This window comes from Giraffa tippelskirchi, chromosome 4, assembly GCF_054371585.1.
Source record: "Giraffa tippelskirchi isolate mGirTip1 chromosome 4, T2T-mGirTip1v1.2.pri, whole genome shotgun sequence".
Lineage (NCBI taxonomy): Eukaryota > Metazoa > Chordata > Mammalia > Artiodactyla > Giraffidae > Giraffa > Giraffa tippelskirchi.
Genome location: NC_137278.1, coordinates 94,234,129 through 94,252,181, shown reverse-complemented (window position 1 = coordinate 94,252,181; position 18,053 = coordinate 94,234,129). Strand labels below are relative to the sequence as shown.

The 18,053-nt window shown below is 42.8% G+C and overlaps 1 protein-coding gene across 2 annotated transcripts in view; it reads left to right on the top strand.

Annotated features, from left to right (window-relative positions):
- The window catches only part of IL18RAP (interleukin 18 receptor accessory protein), a 32,650-nt gene that overhangs the window by 5,588 nt on the left and 9,009 nt on the right, over positions 1-18,053 (top strand). For both annotated transcript variants that reach the window (XR_014082393.1, XM_081591460.1), the window contains exons 2-7: positions 205-375; positions 1,168-1,489; positions 1,929-2,112; positions 9,536-9,686; positions 15,030-15,095; positions 17,359-17,482. Coding sequence is in view for 1 of the 2 variants with exons in the window: in XM_081591460.1 (XP_081447586.1) it covers positions 303-375; positions 1,168-1,489; positions 1,929-2,112; positions 9,536-9,686; positions 15,030-15,095; positions 17,359-17,482 (920 nt within the window). In the remaining variant the exon portion in view is untranslated. The remainder of the gene's footprint in view (positions 1-204; positions 376-1,167; positions 1,490-1,928; positions 2,113-9,535; positions 9,687-15,029; positions 15,096-17,358; positions 17,483-18,053) is intronic.

Here is an 18,053-nt window from a genome sequence, read left to right as displayed (position 1 = left end):
GGACCCTGAGTCGGAGATGCCCTTCCTCCTTCAGTTGAGTAAGAAGTGGCATATGCAGGGACTGCCACACACCTCTGGAAATACCACTCGAGTGTGGGCATGTGAGGGCTCTTTGGGTAGGACCTGCCCTTTCACAGCTTCCTGTGTGACTTGCATTTTGATCGCTGGTTCCAGTTTCTTCATTTCCCATTTCTTGATTTACAGAAATGAAGAGGATTCTCAGGGTGGAGCTCTGAAGGACAATGTCCTCTACTCTGACCACAGAACCAATGTCCTGAAGCGATGACAGGGACTCAGGGAGAATGATGCTTTATTTGGGCTGGATATTTCTTTGGCTTGTCACAGGAGGGAGAATTAAAGGATTGAATATTCCAGGTAGGGGTTTTTCACTTTTCCTGCTGACCCTGTGAGTCTTATGTTCCAAGCTGAAAGTGACAGATATTCTGTGATACATGAGAAAATGATATAATTATACAGAGCGCTTCCTTTCTGCTATTAAAATGGGGGTAGGAGACATGATTGGGCTGAACAGCTTTGAGTTGACCCCAAGCATTGATGGGGAGCCCAGTTACCCTCTCTGAGTGTTCAGTGGATGCAACTGAAAAGGAATTACAGGTAGGTTGGCAATCTCTAACAGGAGACCGCCATTACTATTAGTGATGCTGAAGACCAGTGGAAGGGAATTAGACCTGAACTTCTTTTCCTTACAAAATGGGAAATTATAAGAAGAAAGACACCCATGGGAGCTTAATTCTTTGTGAAACCAAATACTCTTTGGAAATAAAAGTTAGAGTGTCTTCTTTTTTTAAAATTTCAACTTTCAATATTTATTTAATAGAATAGGCAATTTTCCAGTCACTGTTTGAAGATAAAGAGTTACTTTTATTTTTTATTGGAATGTAATTGCTTAACAATATTGTGTGATTTTCTGCTATACAACAACATGAATCAGCCATATGTATACACATATCCCCTCCCTCTTGGACCTCCCTCCTACCTCCCAACCCACCCCTCTAGGTCATCACAGAGCGCCGAGCTGAGCTCCCTGGGTGGTACAACTGCTTCCCACTAGCTAGCTATTTTATTCTTGATAGTGGGTATGCACCAATGCTATAGAGTTTCATCTTCTAATGTGTTTCTGTGTTGTTTGCTTATTGTGGTTTTCAGATTGCTTCACTGAAAAGCCGCTTAGAACATACTCTGCAAGGTGTGGAGAGGAGTTTGTCCTGTTTTGTGATTTGCCAGAGCCACAGAAAGCCCATTTCTACCACGGAAGTCAACTGTCATCCACCCGAGGTTCTGAACACCTGCCCTATAGTGGTAGTAAGAACCTATCTGATGTCCAGTGGTACCTACAGCCTCAGAATGGAGGTCCAGCAGTAGAAATTACTCAGAATGCTCCTCACATCATCCAGGAGAAGAGCACCCTTCATTTTTTGACCACAGGGATAAATCATGCCGGGTTGTATATTTGTAGACCTAGGATGAGGTAATGTCTCAAATACATTTCTCTCTGCAAACATCTCCAAGTCCTGTACTATCTGAATACAGCATCTGTGTTCATGTTGTTGTTGCTGTTCAGTTGCTAAGTCGTGTCCAACTCTTTGTGACCCCATGGACTGCAGCATGGAGCAGTCTGCAGGCTACCCTGTCCTTCACTATCTCCCAGAGTTTCCTCAAATTCATGTCCATTGAGTTGGTGATGCCATCTAACCATCTCACGCTTTGTCATCCCCCTTCTCCTCCTGCCTTCAATCTTTTCCAGCATCAGGGTCTTTTTTCAATGAGTCAGCTCTTCCCATCAGGTGGTCACAGTATTGAAGCTTCAGCTTCAGCATCAGTCCTCCCAATGAATATTCAGGGTTGGTTTCCCTTAGGACTGACTGGATTGATCTCCTGTGTTCACGGGACCTTATTAACTTCCCTAGGAGCCCCCAAGAGAATGCCTGCTGTGTCCGGATGATCTTAGAAGTTAAGCCCCAAATAAATATGTCCTGTGAGAGTTCTGTCTCACATGAGCAACACCTTCTTCTTGGTAGCATGAGCTCCATTTACTGCCCAGGTCTCAACCACCAAAGTGATGCACAAAGTCCAGAGGTGACCTGGTACCAGGTAAGAATGACTTCTCTGACTCTGATGCCAGAGTTTGTTTTTTACGGTAACAGCTCCTTACGTACATTATAGAAGCATGGGTTTGAATCTGAGGTCTAGAGCAGGAGTCCCCAACCTCCAGAAGCTAACGCCTGATGATCTGAGGAGGAGTTGACATAACGATGATAGAGATAAATTGCACAATAAATGTAATGTGCTTGAATCATCTCAAAACCACCCCTCCCCCCACCCGTGTCCGTGGAAAAACTGTCTTCCATGCAACCTGGCCCTGCTGCCGAAAATGTTGGGGACCACTGCTCCAGAACTTCCCAAAGTGTGGCCTCATGCCTATGGAAAAGACATGACTTCCTAAAGCAGTCTACCCCCTAGAAGCCACAGAGTCTGATGTTCCAATCATTAGAACCACCCTCTTGATCAGTGCCAGAAAAATTTCTAAAAATCAAGTACATGACATGGGAGGTTAAGATATAAACTTAGGACCACTTGTTCATGCAGAAAACCTGATTTGTTCAACTTTACTGCTTTTGGAAAGCAAAGGGTATGGTTAAGGTGAAAGGAAAACCCAACAAGTGTGTCTTGAAGGCTTTCTTAAAGAAGCAGGAGACTAGAATACTTTCTGAAGAGGGCACATCTGGGAAGACCACAACAGCAAACACAGGGTCTCCCACGTGACAGGTGTCTTGAATAGGTGAGTAGTCGGTGAGGGGAGGGCAGTGTTAAGCAAAAAAGGGAGCAGAAGCTAGGGAAAGACAAGTTCCCAAATGACTCTGAGTTAGGAACGATGTGTGAGTAAACTTCATGACAAAAACATTTCACATTTCCACTGAGTTTTATGGTTTTACTAAGTCCTATCAGATTCGCAAATGCTGCATGAGTGTCTCTTCTAAAGTCATCTGATGTCAGTCCACCCCTGGATGGCAGAATCTGGGAAGAGTTTAAATTGCCTCCTACACTTGTAATACTTGTTTGAAGTTCAATATTTTGCTTTAAGAAATAATGCAAAACTTTAAATTCGACTTCCAAATATATCTGTTTATTAATACAAAATTATTATTTTAAATTGCTACTGATCAAATAGTTTTTATGATTTCTTTAAAAAATATACTTATTTATTTGACTGTACCAGGGCTTAGTTGCGGCCTATGGGATCTAGTTCCCTGACCAGCGATCAAACCCAGGCCTCCTGCATTGGAAACACAGAGTTTTAGCTATTGAACTACCAGGGAAGTCTCTATCTGTTGGCTTTTTGTATTCCCAGACTCAGCATCAGATACTCCTGGAGGTAAAATTATTGTGGGGTGAGGTGCTATTTCCTCACTTGATTCTCCTGAGATTCATTGACAACCGGTGTTATGGCCAAGTGAACAGGGAGGGTGAGTGTGTGCTTAAGGTCTCAAATTTATATTTTAAAGTGACACTGAAAATATACTGCCCCAATGAAATCCTAATTTAAGAAACACCTTACTACAATGAGGTGTCATTTCACACTGGTCAGAATGGCCTTCATTAAAAAGTCGATAAGTAAAAACTACTGAGGAGAGTGTGGAGAAAAGGAAACCCTCCAACACTGGATGGGAATGTGAAATTGATGCAGCACTATGGAGAAGTGTGTGGAGGATCCTCAGAAACAAAACATAGAGTTGCCATGCAATCTAGCGACTGCACTCCTGAGTACATATGCAGACAAAACTCTAATATGCAAAGATAACGTGCACCCCAATGTTCACTGAAGCACTATTTACTACAGCCACGATATGGAAGTAACCTAAGTGTCCATCCAGTGAATGGATAAAGAAGATGTGGTGTACACACACATACACACAATACAATATTACTCAGCCATAAAAAACAATGAAATATTTCCATTTGCAGGAACATGGATGGACCTAGAGATTGTTATACTAAGTGAAGTAAGTCAGATAGAGAAAGACAAATGTCATATGATATCACTTATATGTGGAATCTAAAATATGACAAAAACAAACTTATTGATGAAAAGGAAACAGATTCACAGACATAGAAAACAAACTTATGACTACCAAAGGAGAAAGGAGGGGGAGGGATAAATTAGGAGTTTCGGATTAGCAGATACAAATGACTATACATAAAATAGATAAACAACAAGTTTCTACTGTATAGCACAGGGTTCTATAGTCAATATCCTGTAAAAAACCATAATGGAAAAGAATATGAAAAAGAGTTTGTATATGAATATACCTATATACATATACATATATGTGTAAATATATAGTGTTTTCATTCTAATCCCAATGCCAAAGAATGCTCAAATTACCACACAATTGCACTCATCTCACACACTAGTAAAGTAATGCTCAAAATTCTCCAAGCCAGGCTTCAACAATACGTGAACTGTGAACTTCCAGATGTTCAAGCTGGTTTTAGAAAAGGCAGAGGAACCAGAGATCAAATTGCCAACATCTGCTGGATCATTGAAAAAGAAGAGAGTTTCAGAAAAACATCTATTTCTGCTTTATTGACTATGCCAAAGCCTTTGACTGTGTGGATCACAACAAACTGTGGAAAATTCTGAAAGCGATGGGAATACCAGACCACCTGACCTGTCTCTTGAGAAATCTGTATGCAGGTCAGGAAGCAACAGTTAGACCTGGACATGGAACAACAGACTGGTTCCAAATAGCAAAAGGAGTATGTCAAGGCTATATATTGTCACCCGTGCCTGTTTAACTTATATGCAGAGTACATCATGATAAACACTGGGCTGGATGACGCACAAGCTGGAATCAAGATTGCTGGGAGAAATGTCAACAACCTCAGATATGCAGATGACACCATCCTTATGGCAGAAAGCAAAGAACTAAAGAGCCTCTTGAAAGTGAAAAAGGAGAGTGAAAAAGTTGGCTTACAGCTCAACATTCAGAAAACTAAGATAGTGGCATCTGGTCCCATCACTTCATGGCAAATAGATGGGGAAACAATGGAAACAGTGAGAGATTTTATTTTTCTGGGCTCCAAAATCACTGCAGATGGTGACTGCAGCCATGAAATTAAAGACACTTACTCCTTGGAAGGAAAGTTATGACCAACCTAGACAGCACATTAGAAAGCAGAGACATTACTTTGCCAACAAAGGTCCATCTAGTCAAGGCTATGGTTTTTCCAGTGGTCATGTATGGATGTGAGAGTTGGACTCTAAAGAAAGCTGAGCGCCACAGAATGGATGCTTTTGAACTGTGATGTTGGAGAAGACTCTTGAGAGTCCCTTGGACTGCAAGGAGATCCAACCAGTCCATCCTAGAGGAGATCAGTCCTGGGTGTTCATTGGAAGGACTGATGCTGAAGGTGAAACTCCAATACTTTGGCCACCTGATATGAAGAACTGACTCATTTGAAAAGACTCTGATGCTGGGAAAGATTGAAGGTGAGAGAAGAAGGGGATGACAGAGGATGAGATGGTTGGATGGCATCACTGACTCAATGGACATGAGTTTGGATAAACTCCTGGAGTTGGTGATGGACAAGGAGGCCTGGTGTGCTGCAGTCCATGGGGTCTCAAAGAGTCAGACACAACTGAGCGACTGAATTGAACTGATATATAGTGTGTGTGTGTGTGTGTAACTGTTTGCTGTACACCAGGAACTAACACAACATTATAAGTGAACATCTTTCAATTTAAAAAAACACATTAATTTCATAACCTCTAAATTGTAATAAGAAAAGTCAGTGGTTCTGTTCATTATTTTCAGTTCTCTCTTAAGAACAAAGCTTCCCACGGTTCAAATGAATCTGTAATCTGGGGTGATCAACATCTTACTATGTCAAGGTGGCTGTTTCCAGTCCTGGAAAGTAAGCTTGTCCCCAGTTATTTAAGTTGAAAATGCATTTGAAGTTTCAATGTTTGTGTCCCTGAAATGAAAGCTATTGTTGCTTTCTGGTAAGCAAAATCCACAGCTTTCTGTATAAACCACTCTTATGAACTAAACCCTAACACTGTGTGACATGCACAAAAGAAGTTTTATTTCTTCTCCGGCTTGGCTGCAAAGGTCAGGATGTGTTTAGTGGTGACGAAGCATCTGTCGTAAAAGCAGGCAAACAGTGACTGTTGTTAAAATTGTATCTTTTTTTAAAGTTTTTATTTTATATTGAAGATACCTGATTAATAATGTTGTGATGGTTTCAGGCGGACAGCAAAGGGACTCAGCTGTACATATACATGTATCCAATCTGATTAAGATTCAGACAGGTCGTTATTTAGGTTATGTTTCATGAATTGCATGAAATGCATGCATTACATGTGTGTGCACGTGTGCTCACACACACATGCACACACAGATGCACACACACACATACGGTATCATGGAAAGTCACAGACCTCCTGGAAGCAGCATATTACTAACAGTGATGACATTAGACAAATGGGGCTTCCCAGGTGCTAGTGGTAAAGAAACAGCCTGCCAATGCAAGAGACATCAGAGAAGTAGGTTAATAATTTAATAATAAATAAATTATTAATAAATTAATCATAAATTTAAAATTAATAATAAATTAATCAATGAACTCAAATGGACTGTAGCTCACCAGGCTCCTCTGTCCATGGGATTCTCCAGGCAAGAATACTGGAGTGGGTTGCCATACCTTTCTCCAGGGAAAATTCCTGACCCAGCGATCAAACCCAGGTCTCTCGCATTGCAGGCAGATTCTTTATCGTCTGAGCCACCAAGGAAGCCCTAAATAAAAATATAAGGACCAAATAACTGGCATAAACAGACTTCATCTAGAGATGACGTTATGTGGAGTTGTTCCAAAAGTTCCTTTGGGTCTTTCTTTGAGATGTCGTGAAAAAACCCAAATGAAGTTGTTACCAAGTCAGTATCACTGGGAGAGCTTCCCTGATGGTGCAGACGGTAAAGAATCTGCCTGCAATATGGGATACTTGGGTTCAGTCCCTAGGTTGGGAAGATTCCCTGGAGAAGGGAATGGTAACCCACTCTAGTATTCTTGCCTGGAGAATCCCATGGACAGAGGCCACAGTCCATGTGGGTCACAAAAAGTCGAGATGACTGAGAGATTCATTCTTTCTAATATTAATGGGGGGTGTGTTTTTTATTCAATCTTCAGTGAATCTTTGACCCAAGGCAGAGTTAGAGCAGTGGAAGAGGCTCTTCTGGAAGGGCTTGGGACACTGAGCTTTGGGTGCCCATGACACGGCCGTGACCTCCTGCCAGTAGGACTGCCCAAATAATTTTCCATTGGTGGTTTAAGATGGCCTCACTAACACGCCACAGCACTGACGTGGCTGCTGCATCCTCTCTGAACCCTGAGTTCCATGGAGTTTTCACACATAAACCACCACTTCTTTTCACTTCCTCTGGCCTCATTCTTCTTGGCCCTGGTGCCCAGTGGCGTCCTGTGATCCCAGGGTCATAGAGAGCTGGTGAGCAGGTAAGACTCGCCAGACCAAAGGCTGATGTGATGCCAGGGAGGGAAGGGGTTTTGGAAATTATTTCCAAGGTCCATACATTGGCCCATTCGATTGTTCTCACTGTGAAACTTCTGAATCCTGGGCAACTTCCTACCCTCTTTGCAATGCTACAATCCACACAGTGTCACAGGTGTCAATTCTCTGTAGGACTCACTGATGCTCTCTATACACTCATGCTGATCCGCTCTCCTCCTTCCTTGTTTTTTTCATGACTGTTTCATGTCTGAGCAAAACAAAGAATTTCTCATGAGACCCCAGCAGCCCCTCTTTCCTCCTTGGATCATTTACGATTGTCTTATTAGAAGGGCTTCCCATCCATCTTGAGACAAATGGTTTATCTCTTTTCTTTGATGTTTCACTTGAATTCTATCTCATAAAGTCTTGTTTTTAAAATTTTTATTTATTTTCGGCTGCACTGGATCTTCGGTGCTGTGCAGGTTTTTCTCAAGTTGTGGCAATCAGGGGCTACTCTCTAGTTTCGGTGCGCAGGCTTCTTATTGCTGTGGCTTCTCTCGTTACCGAGCATGGGCTCAATAGTTGCTACACAGCTTAGCTGCTCCTTAGCCTGTGGAATCTTCCCTGATCAGGGACTGAACCCTTGACTCTTGTGTGGGCAGGCAGATTCTTTACCACTGAGCCACCAGGGTAGCCTCCATCTCATAAAATCTTAATGATACATACTCAGCCATACTTACTTTTCATTAAAAAAAACAAAACAAAACAGGCTCACTCAGTAATTACTCATCTTCCCCATGGCCTGGCTGCAGTCTGGTTCCAATTCTGCATCTTCTCTGGGCTACTTGCTCATATAATTTAAAAACCCCCTTCACCAGTTTCTGTCCTTCAGGTATATTACCATCTTCTCTAGAAGTTTCATCTCTGAGTTTTTACCGCATGCTCTGAAGCTTCCTTTTAAAAGTTTCTTGATCCTTGAGATCCACTAAACACTGTCTAACTTCATCTGTCCCCCTTGTAGCCCTTGTGTGACTTCGTACCTACAGTTGCCCAGCTCTGACCAGCTCTGACCTTCTTCTCAGCCCCTGGCCAACCGACTGGAAATTCTTTCTGGGGCCACAGGAAACACACCAGAGACTTGGAGGAGGGGAATTCCTGCTTCTGCTAGTCAGTAGGCAAAGTGGAAAGGAACTTCCTTAGTCAGAACATGAAACTCAGAATCAGAAAAATGTAGCTGGATTCTCAGGTCACTCATGAGCTGTATGATATGGAGCAAAACACAGACTTTAGAACCTCAGTTTTTCATCTGTAAAATGGAAGCATAGAGTCTGTGAAAACCCAGTCAGAGAATCCTTAGAATAATCATATGAAATACACATGAGAAAGAACTTTGCAGTCTACATGCATTGTTATTTAGTGGCTATGTCATGTCCCACTCTGTTATGAGCCCATGGACTGTAGACCGCCAGGCTCCTCTGTCCATGGGATTTTCCAGGCAAGAATACTGGAGTGGGTTGCCATTGCCTTCTCCAGGGGATCTTCCTGACCCAGAGATCGAACCCACATCTCCTGCATTAGTAGGTTGATTCTTTACCACTGAGCTACCAGGGAAGTCTCTACATGTGTAATAAGTTATCATTATTTTGTTACTTTTGATTTTTTATCTCATTTCTTTTGACTGCAGTGGTGAGAAATATACCATTGGAATACTTGTTGGTACACTCTTAGCGGGAAGTTGGAAGGCCAGGTGCTACATGAAGGTTAGAGAATTAATGATTATAGGACTAGTGATATACTGATCACCCATCGTTCAGTAAATATTACAGTGCCCCTAAAGATGCAAATACAGAATGTTTTCACAATTTGAGGGTATGACTTTCTGCAATATCCTTATATCAGACTGACCTTCTTCTCTGGTTCAAATTTGTGAAGTTTGGCTATAGTTGGGCTTAATACGAACAGTAATTCTCTGGTTAAGTTATTTAATTTTCTTCTCTCTTGGATTAGAATGGAAAACTTCTCTCTGAAAAGAGGAGCAACCCAATTGAAGTGGATGAAGTTTATGACTATCACCAGGGCACATACGTGTGTGATTATACTCAGACAGATAATTCAAGTTCATGGACAGTAAGAGCTGTTGTTCATGTGAAAACCATTGGTAAGTGAGATTTTTGGTTTCAATATTTGATATTTCAAGTCCAATTACCCAATTAAAGTTATCTTCTTTGGCTTAGTGATGTTTTTCCTTTTGGGGGCTGAGGGGAAGGAGATAGTCATAGACTATAGTCATGAAAAGCCTGGAATATTAGTAAACATCAATTTTCCATTAACCCAGCTTCCATCCTCTGAGGAAGGCCTTGTTGTGGATCATATTCAGTTGTCACAAGTTGGGTTTTCTACCCAGTGATTCTTTGTTTTGTGATACAAAAAAAAAAACAAACAAAACAGTATTAGGGACTTTCCTGGTGGTTCACTGGTTAAGACTTTGCCTTCCAATGCAGGGGATGTGAGTTCAGTCCCTGGTCAGAGAGTCAAGATCTCACATGCTTGCTGGCCCAAAAATCAAAACATAAAACAGAGGCAATATTGTAACAAGTTCAATAAAGACTTTTAAAATGATCCACCTCAAAAAAACCCTAATAAAAAAATGAAAGATTCATGTACAGAAATAAAAAAGGTTAAATATTTCACACATGGGAGATAATACGTTTAAAAATAATACTAAATATTTCACACCCAGAGATAAGTGACCCTCATGTACCCATCACCAGCTTTAATAGTGGTTTTTCCATCTCACTGTTTCTTTACTGAAGCAAAACGTTACAGATAGAGCTTGAGGCCTGGGTCCCCAGCCCTTCCCACTTCCTCTCTTTGCAGATGTAGCCCACTCTTTCCATTTACGTGTTTATGCTTTTGTTACATATGTATATTTCCATTAGTAAAGTAAGATATCATTTTATGTTATAAAATGAGATTTGTGTTACAAACACATGGGATTGTTCTTAGGCATTATTTTGCTAAATTACACCCCCATGAGGAATGCACAGATTCCTATTTGTCCCAAATATTAATAATATTTTGTGGTTTCAGGCTTTCTTTCTTTATTTTATTTTTTGAATTATGAAAGTATGATAATACATTTATAAGAAACTTAGAAAATACCGAACAAAGTTACATGTATTTCTATATATTACAATTACTTTTTTAAGTAGATAGACTGAGATTTTTAGTTGGAGTTTGAATATCAAACTCTCAAAAACTAATAGAATGAATATACAGAGTAGCAGAAGGATATAGTAGACCTGAAAAGCACTGTGAACCAATTCAACATAATTAAGATTTATACAATTTTCACACAACAGCAGAATATACATTCTATTCAAGTTTCCATAGACTATAAGCCAGGAGACGATGGGACATATCCAAGGACATAAAACAAGGTGCAAAAATGTCATGGTCTAAAGGTATTGAAACCATACAGAGTGTGTTCTCTTCTCACTGTGGAATTATGTTAGAAATCAATATCAAAAGATATTTGAAAATAACCCACGTAGTTTCAAGTGCAATGCGACATTTGGCAAGAGAGATCTTTGACTTTGCCATTGAAAGCCTCAATAAAGTTAGAAGAGGTTTCAGACTTTCTGGTTTGTACCAACTGGACTCTCTGTCTCCAATTTGCGTTCCTCTGACGACTATCCGGGTTGAATATCCTGGCGTTCGTTTCTTGGCCCATTGAGCTTATTCTTCCGTGACTTGTCTGTTTTCATCCCAGGCTTTCCCTTAGGTCATTCTCATTAGATTTACAAGTATCAGCATGGATAAACTATATGATATAATTAATTTAAGTATGACTGATCTCAAAACCTAACCATACAGAATGGTTGACTAGCTCTTAGTAAATCCATTAATTACTTTTACTTCCTCTTCTTTCATTACAAGATACAAGCCACATGGGGCACCCTGAGACCTGTCTACTTCCTGGCCCTTGCACTCGCCACCATTTTCGACGTCAGTGATTTACATTTATATGAGATTGTTCCTTGGATGAGGGGTTAGAAGGCAAATAGCCTGCTTGGAGCACTAGCTACTCCTCCAAGGGCATTGCTCTTTCACTCAGGCATGATAACTCACCCCATCAAACTTTCAGGGGCAGGATTTGCTTTTCTCTCTCCAGAGGATACCTTGAAACATCCATTGCATCTTTTCATGCCTTCCCTGTCATCATTTCTGTCTTCCTCACTCATTCATCCTCTCATGTATTCATTCTCACACAAGTATTTGTAGAACATCTAACACATTTCAGGCACTGGGCTTGATGCTAAAGATGTAAGAGTGAGCATCTGGACATTTCTCTGACCTCCCAGAACTTTCTATTTGTGGGACAAACCAGGAGGATTCAGGCTGCTATAGTTCAGTAGGATGAATAGAGAGAAAGGGAAGCAGTGAAGCATGTGGGAAGCCCATCAAATCCACACCTGGGTACCCAAGGCCAGCTGAGAAGTGAGGGGCAAAGACAAATCAGTCCACTGAAGATGGGTAAGATGCTGTTCCAGCCAGAGTGAGCAGCACAGCTAATGTGAAGAAGAAGAGAGAGAGCATGGTGCATTCAGGGGGAAGAAGAAAGTGAGTTGAGGGTATCTGGAAGCAGAATTGATACCACACTGTTCTAGTAAGTCTGGGCTTTGTCCAAGGAACAACCGGGAGCCATTGAGGGTTCTATGCAGGAAAGTGTCATGAATAGATCTGGTTTTGACATAGATCTCTCTGCTTATTGTGCAGAAAATGGGCTTGGGGGAGCAACAGTGGAGGCAAGAAGAAGAATTAGGAGGCTGCTATGAGTCAACCAGGCAATTGCTGATGGTGGCCTGAACTAGGAGGGACAGAGGGATGGAGAGAAGTGAATGAACTCCAGAAATATTTAGGGAGTTACACGTAAAGGGGTTTGGGAATCAGGAGTGAGGAAGAGGGAAAAGGAGGAGTCCAGGATGAAAGCCAGGTTTTAAGTTGGGCAAGGAGGTGGGCTTTCTATAATACACTGAGAGAAGATGAGATAGAGTGGGAAGGAGCGGGATGAGATGGGATGGGATGTACCAGAAGTGGAAGGGCAGGATGTGGTATAGGGGGCTGGTAGAGGGAGCAGGTGAGAAACCACAGGTTTGAATTATGCTCTTAAATGATGTCTCTTGTCGCTTTTTGGGGGGAGAGGCTGTGCTGGGTCTTTATTTTGGTGTGTAGGCTCCTCTAGTTTCAGTGCATGGGCTTCTCTAGATGTGGCTGGGGCTTAGTTGTCCCATGGCATGTGGGATCTTAGTTCCCCAGCTAGGGTTGGAACCTTGTCCCTTGCATTGGAAAGTGGATTCTTTACCACTGGACCACCAGGGAAGTCCTCTCTGGTCACTGTTTGAGCAGACCTAGCAAAGGTGATTAGAAATGGCTTTATATGTATCTAAAAAACATGTGGATGGAGTTTAAGAGCAAGATGAAAGAGGGAACTCAAAGACCGTTTACTTTTCTGGCATGATGACTTGGTAAACAGTGGCATCAGGTCATGAGACAAAAGAACACTGTAAAAGAAGTGAGTATGAGGAAGAAATTCAGTGCTAGCTTTGAAAGGACTTTCAGTCATCAAGTCACTGTGACAAGTGGGTGTTTGGATAAACCAGACTGGGATGTAAGAGCTGGTGGTGTGAATGTGAGAATGGTTGGCATACAGTCAAGGGAGACAGGGTGAGGTTGGGAGTGAGGACAGAAAGGAGAGAGCCCAGAGCATCCAGCGCTGGGGTGTGTGGGGGATGAGGAGCATGCTCGCAGGAGTTGAAGCAGGGGTGCGAGGACAGAGGAAAACTGCCCGGAACTCGGAGATAACGTGTTGCAAGAAGGAGTGAGGCTTGGCCTCATGTGGTGAGACCTGGGAATGGATCACTGGCTCTGGGAAGAGAAGGGTCATTATTTACATCAGCAAGTGGGTATCAGTGGAAGGGCAGGGAGGGAGCAGTAAAGGAAGTGAAACTGATGACGCAGGAGAGAGAACCTTTCAAGGGCAGAGATGTTTCACGGGGAAGGTACCTGGAGCATTTGAGCTGCCCCACGTGGAGAGCAGGTGGAATGAAGACCACAGGCAGAGAACTGAGGAGTGATGTTCACAAGAGGCAGAGTGGGAGGAGGAGCCCACAGCTCTTAGTGGAGTGAGCAAGGACTGGGAAGACAGGCCAGCATCGGGGCACAGAAAGTGCAGCCCAAGGACGAGAGGAGAGCACGCCCAGCAGCAGCCAGGGCTTCTTGTTGTTGTTTAGTTGCTCAGTCATGTCTGACTCTTGTGACCCCCATGGAGGGTCCCACCAGGCTCCTCGGTCCATGGGATTGCACAGGCAAGAATGCTAGAGTGGGTTGCCATTTGCTTCTCTGGGGGATCTTCCTGACCTATCTACTAAGAGGGAAAGCAGGTTAAAAACTCAGCCATGCCCAGTGGATTTTTGTGCAAGGAGGTCACAGAGGTTACTGGTAACTTTGGCCAAAGGGGTTTCAGTGCAGAGATGGGAGCAGAAATCAGATGCATGGGAGGAGAGGGGAGAGAGGACATGAACACGCTGTGCTCTTTCCAGAACTCAGCTGGGAAGGAAGGAGAAGGGATGGGGATGTGAGTTGAAGGGTGTTTTCCCTCTGTTTCAAGATGGAGAGACTGGGGAATTCCCTGGAGGTCCAGTGGTTAGGGCTCCGAGCTCTCGCTGCCAAGGTTGCAGTTTCAGTCCCTGGTCAGGGAACTAAGATTCCTACAAGCCACCACAGGGAGTGGCAAAAAAACAAAAAAACAAAAACATGGAAAGACTGAGCAAGGATAAATGCTGATGGGAAGAGAGAGAGAGAGATAAAGTCAAAGATACAAGAAGAAGGTGGTGTAATTGAAGGAAGAAGGTCCCTGAGAAGTAGGAGAGGAATAGGAGATGCCCAGAGTTAGAAGAGATGAATTTTCCTATCTTAGGAGATGAGGCATCTTCAGGAGGGAGTTTGACAGTGGAAGCATATTTGAAAGTTTGTGACAGGAAGCTGAGGGATAAATGATTCATGAAGGGCTGCACTCACCTTTATTTTGAAATAAATCGTAAATTTGAGGATGGAGGGAGAGGTAGACTCCAATCTGGCTGACCTGTGCATTTTCTCAGGTGGGTTCTCCTTCCTGTTTCATTTCTCCAGATGGACCACAAACCAATCTTGGAGGGAAAAGATGAGGGTTCAAATCTGTGGTCGGCAAGCAGGCTGGCCTGGAAGAAAATGTACCCAGGTGGATATGGACTTATCAAAGACTCATGTTTTGCTAAAACCTGCAATCTGATGTCACAGTCATTTCTGGAAGCATGTTTTTCACATGAAAACTTGAATTTCTAGTCTTATGGATTATGGATAAAATCTGGAAAAGTTCCCCCAAATTAGATCAAAATGTGACCGTGCAGACCAGGCCTTCAGATTTCCAATGCAAATAATGATTTCTACTTTTATCTTTTAGTGAAGAACACTAATCACAAACCAGATATTCTGGATCCCATCAAGGACACCGTGGAAGTAGAACTTGGTAAGATGGGTGGGGTCATCACCCTTGAATGACCCTGTGCTTCTGGGAGCAGGTCTAAGTGTGATTCAAGGAAAAGCATCAGGATTTCAAGTCAAACAGAACCGGGGGTGAATCTAGACTTGGCCACTGACTAGTTCTGTGACCTTATACAGTTGCTAAATCTCTTGAAGCCATGGTTTGTAAAACTGTAACTGGACAAAGCCAAAGTGACCTCACAAAATTGCATTGAGAAATAAAGGTGACTTGAATGTCAACCATGGTTAATAGATTTTTTTTAAAGATTCTTCCTTACTCCACATAAATTGGAACACAGATTGGTTAGGTCCATTGATTATAAATTTAACCAATTTGCCAATTTAGGCAGCACTAAGTATTTATGAATACAGTGTTTGGTTTGGCCTTTAAGATAATCACAGGAAAATATTACAATCCTTGTTTAAATAAGCTGTATTCCAAAGTAGTGTCTTCTTTGGGGTGGAGGGGGAAGTGACTTCTAGTGGTTCCCTTTGATTTTGTCAGCTTCAATAATATCTACATCTTCCCACATAGCCAAATAAGAACTGCTGTCTTCAAAACCAAGTGTTGATTGTTCCAGTAAAATAAATGCTATTTTAAGTGCTAATAAAGTATTTATCCTTGTAGAAAGAAAGGAAAAGAAATTGTAAAAGTGAGTAGCAGTTTCTTTTAGATGCTAATTAGGGATCCCCTGATGGCTCAGGGATAAAGAACCCAGGAAACAAAGCAGGAGACACTGGTTTGATCCCTGGTTCAGGAAGATCCCCTGGAGAGGGAAATGGCAACTCACTCCAGTATTCTTGCCTGGAAAATCCACAGAGCAGTGGGCTACAGTCCATGGGGTCACAGAAGAGTCAGACAAGACTTAGTGACTAAACAATAAGATAATATATTTCATCATAGAAGGAAATGTCAAAATAGATATGGTAAATTACCACTAGGTGGTGGTAGCGGTATATCCTGATAATGAAATAGAGCTATTGGGCTGGCTAAGAGGTTCATTGGGTTTTCCCTGAAACACCTTATGGAAAAACCCAAATGAAGTTTTTGGCCAACCCAATAGTACAGGCAACATCACAAGAATGAAAGGAAGGAGGAAAGAAGGAGGGAAAGCATTAATTAATATAAAAATAGCCAATATACCTACGTGCTGTGCTAAGTAGCCTCAGTTGTGTCCAACTCTGTGACCCTGTGGACTGTAGCCCGCTAGGCTCCTCTGTCCATGGGGTTCTCCAGGCAAGAAGACTGGAGTGGGTTGCCATGCCCTCCTCCAGGGGATCTTCCTGACCCAGGGCTTGAACCTGCATGTCTTATGTCTCCTGCATTGGCAGGCGGGTTCTTTACCACTAGTGCCACCTGGGAAGCCCTAGTTACATATGATACCAGTGAATGTTCAAGTTATTACTGTAGGAAAAGCATTATCAAGGTGTAAAGGTGAGTTTTCAAATGAAGTCCCTAAATTTTATATGGTTAAAATACGGAATTTCTGGATAACCTTTCCCCAGAAAATGGGTAGAAAGAGGGCAATGTAGTTGTATACACACCCACCCACAGAGCACAATTCAAAATAGAGCTGACTATCCAGATAATCACCAAAACCTCAGGATATTCATTTAACGTGGAAATGCTTTTGGCCACCTGATACGAAGAGCCGACTCATTGGAAAAGACCCTGATCCTGGGAAAGATTGAGGGCAGAAGGAGAAGGGGGCAACAGAGGATGAGATGGCTGGATGGCGTCACCAACTCAATGGACATGAGTTTGAGCAAACTCTGGGAGATAGTGAAGGCCAGGGAAACCTGGCAGGCTGCAGTCCATAGGGTCGCAAAGAGTTGGGCACGACTGAGTGACTGAACAACAGCAAGAAATGCAAATACTGCCTATAAAATATTCTTCAGCAACACCCTTGTAACTACTCTAGCAGCAGCATTGGAAGATGGCTAGTCACTGAAACTGCTCATTTTCCTGGTGTTTATCCTGAAACCACCTCAGAACTCTTAGTGTATGACCATGCCAGTCTTCATTTTGGTAAATATAGCCACAGGTTTGAGATCTAAGTGTTGCCCAGTGGAGACAAACATTCCTGGTTTTACATGTTGCTGAATGAGAGACGGGTAGACGGTTGGCTGTGTCTGGCACGCCTGCTCTGCCTGTGAACCTGACAGCCTCAGGTGGGGTCTTCCTCCTTCACAGGACACATCATTCTCACCAGCTGCCTTCCTGTTTTCTGCGGCCCCTTCCTTTTCAGGAAAGCCTTTAACTCTTAACTGCACAGCACGATTTGGCTTCGAAATAAACTTTAATCCTGTGATAAGATGGTACATCAGAGATTCTGACCAGGAGTGGGAAATCAAAACACCCAAGGGAAGAAGGTAAGAAGGAAATGAGCCAACTTATTCTTTGCAACTCACACGAAAGGCTTTCACCTTTAGCTGCTAAGTCGCTTCAGTCGTGTCCGACTCTGTGTGACCCCATAGATGGCAGCCCACCAGGCTCCGCCGTCCCTGGAATTCTCCAGGCAAGAATACTTACTGGAGTGGGTTGCTGTTTCCTTCTCCAGTGCATAAAAGGGAAAAGTGAAAGTGAAGTCGCTCAGTCGTCCGACTCTTAGCGACCCCGTGGACTGTCGCCTACCAGGCTCCTCCATCCATGGGATTTTCCAGGCAAGAGTACTGGAGTGGGATGCCATTGCCTTCTCCGTTCACCTTTAGAAAACCCCTCAAATGTACACCCAGACCTGCACGCACACACCCACAGTTGGTGGTGTGGCCACTAGCTCCAGCTAGTGGAGCAAGCAAAAACGTAGACATGCAAAGTGTGAGTTAATTTTAAACTTAGAGGGCCAAAGGCAGTTTTGTATGGGCTTCCCTGGTGGCTCAGAAGTAAAGAATCTGCCTGCCAAGACAAGAGACATGGGTTCCATCCTGGGTTGGGAAGGAGTAG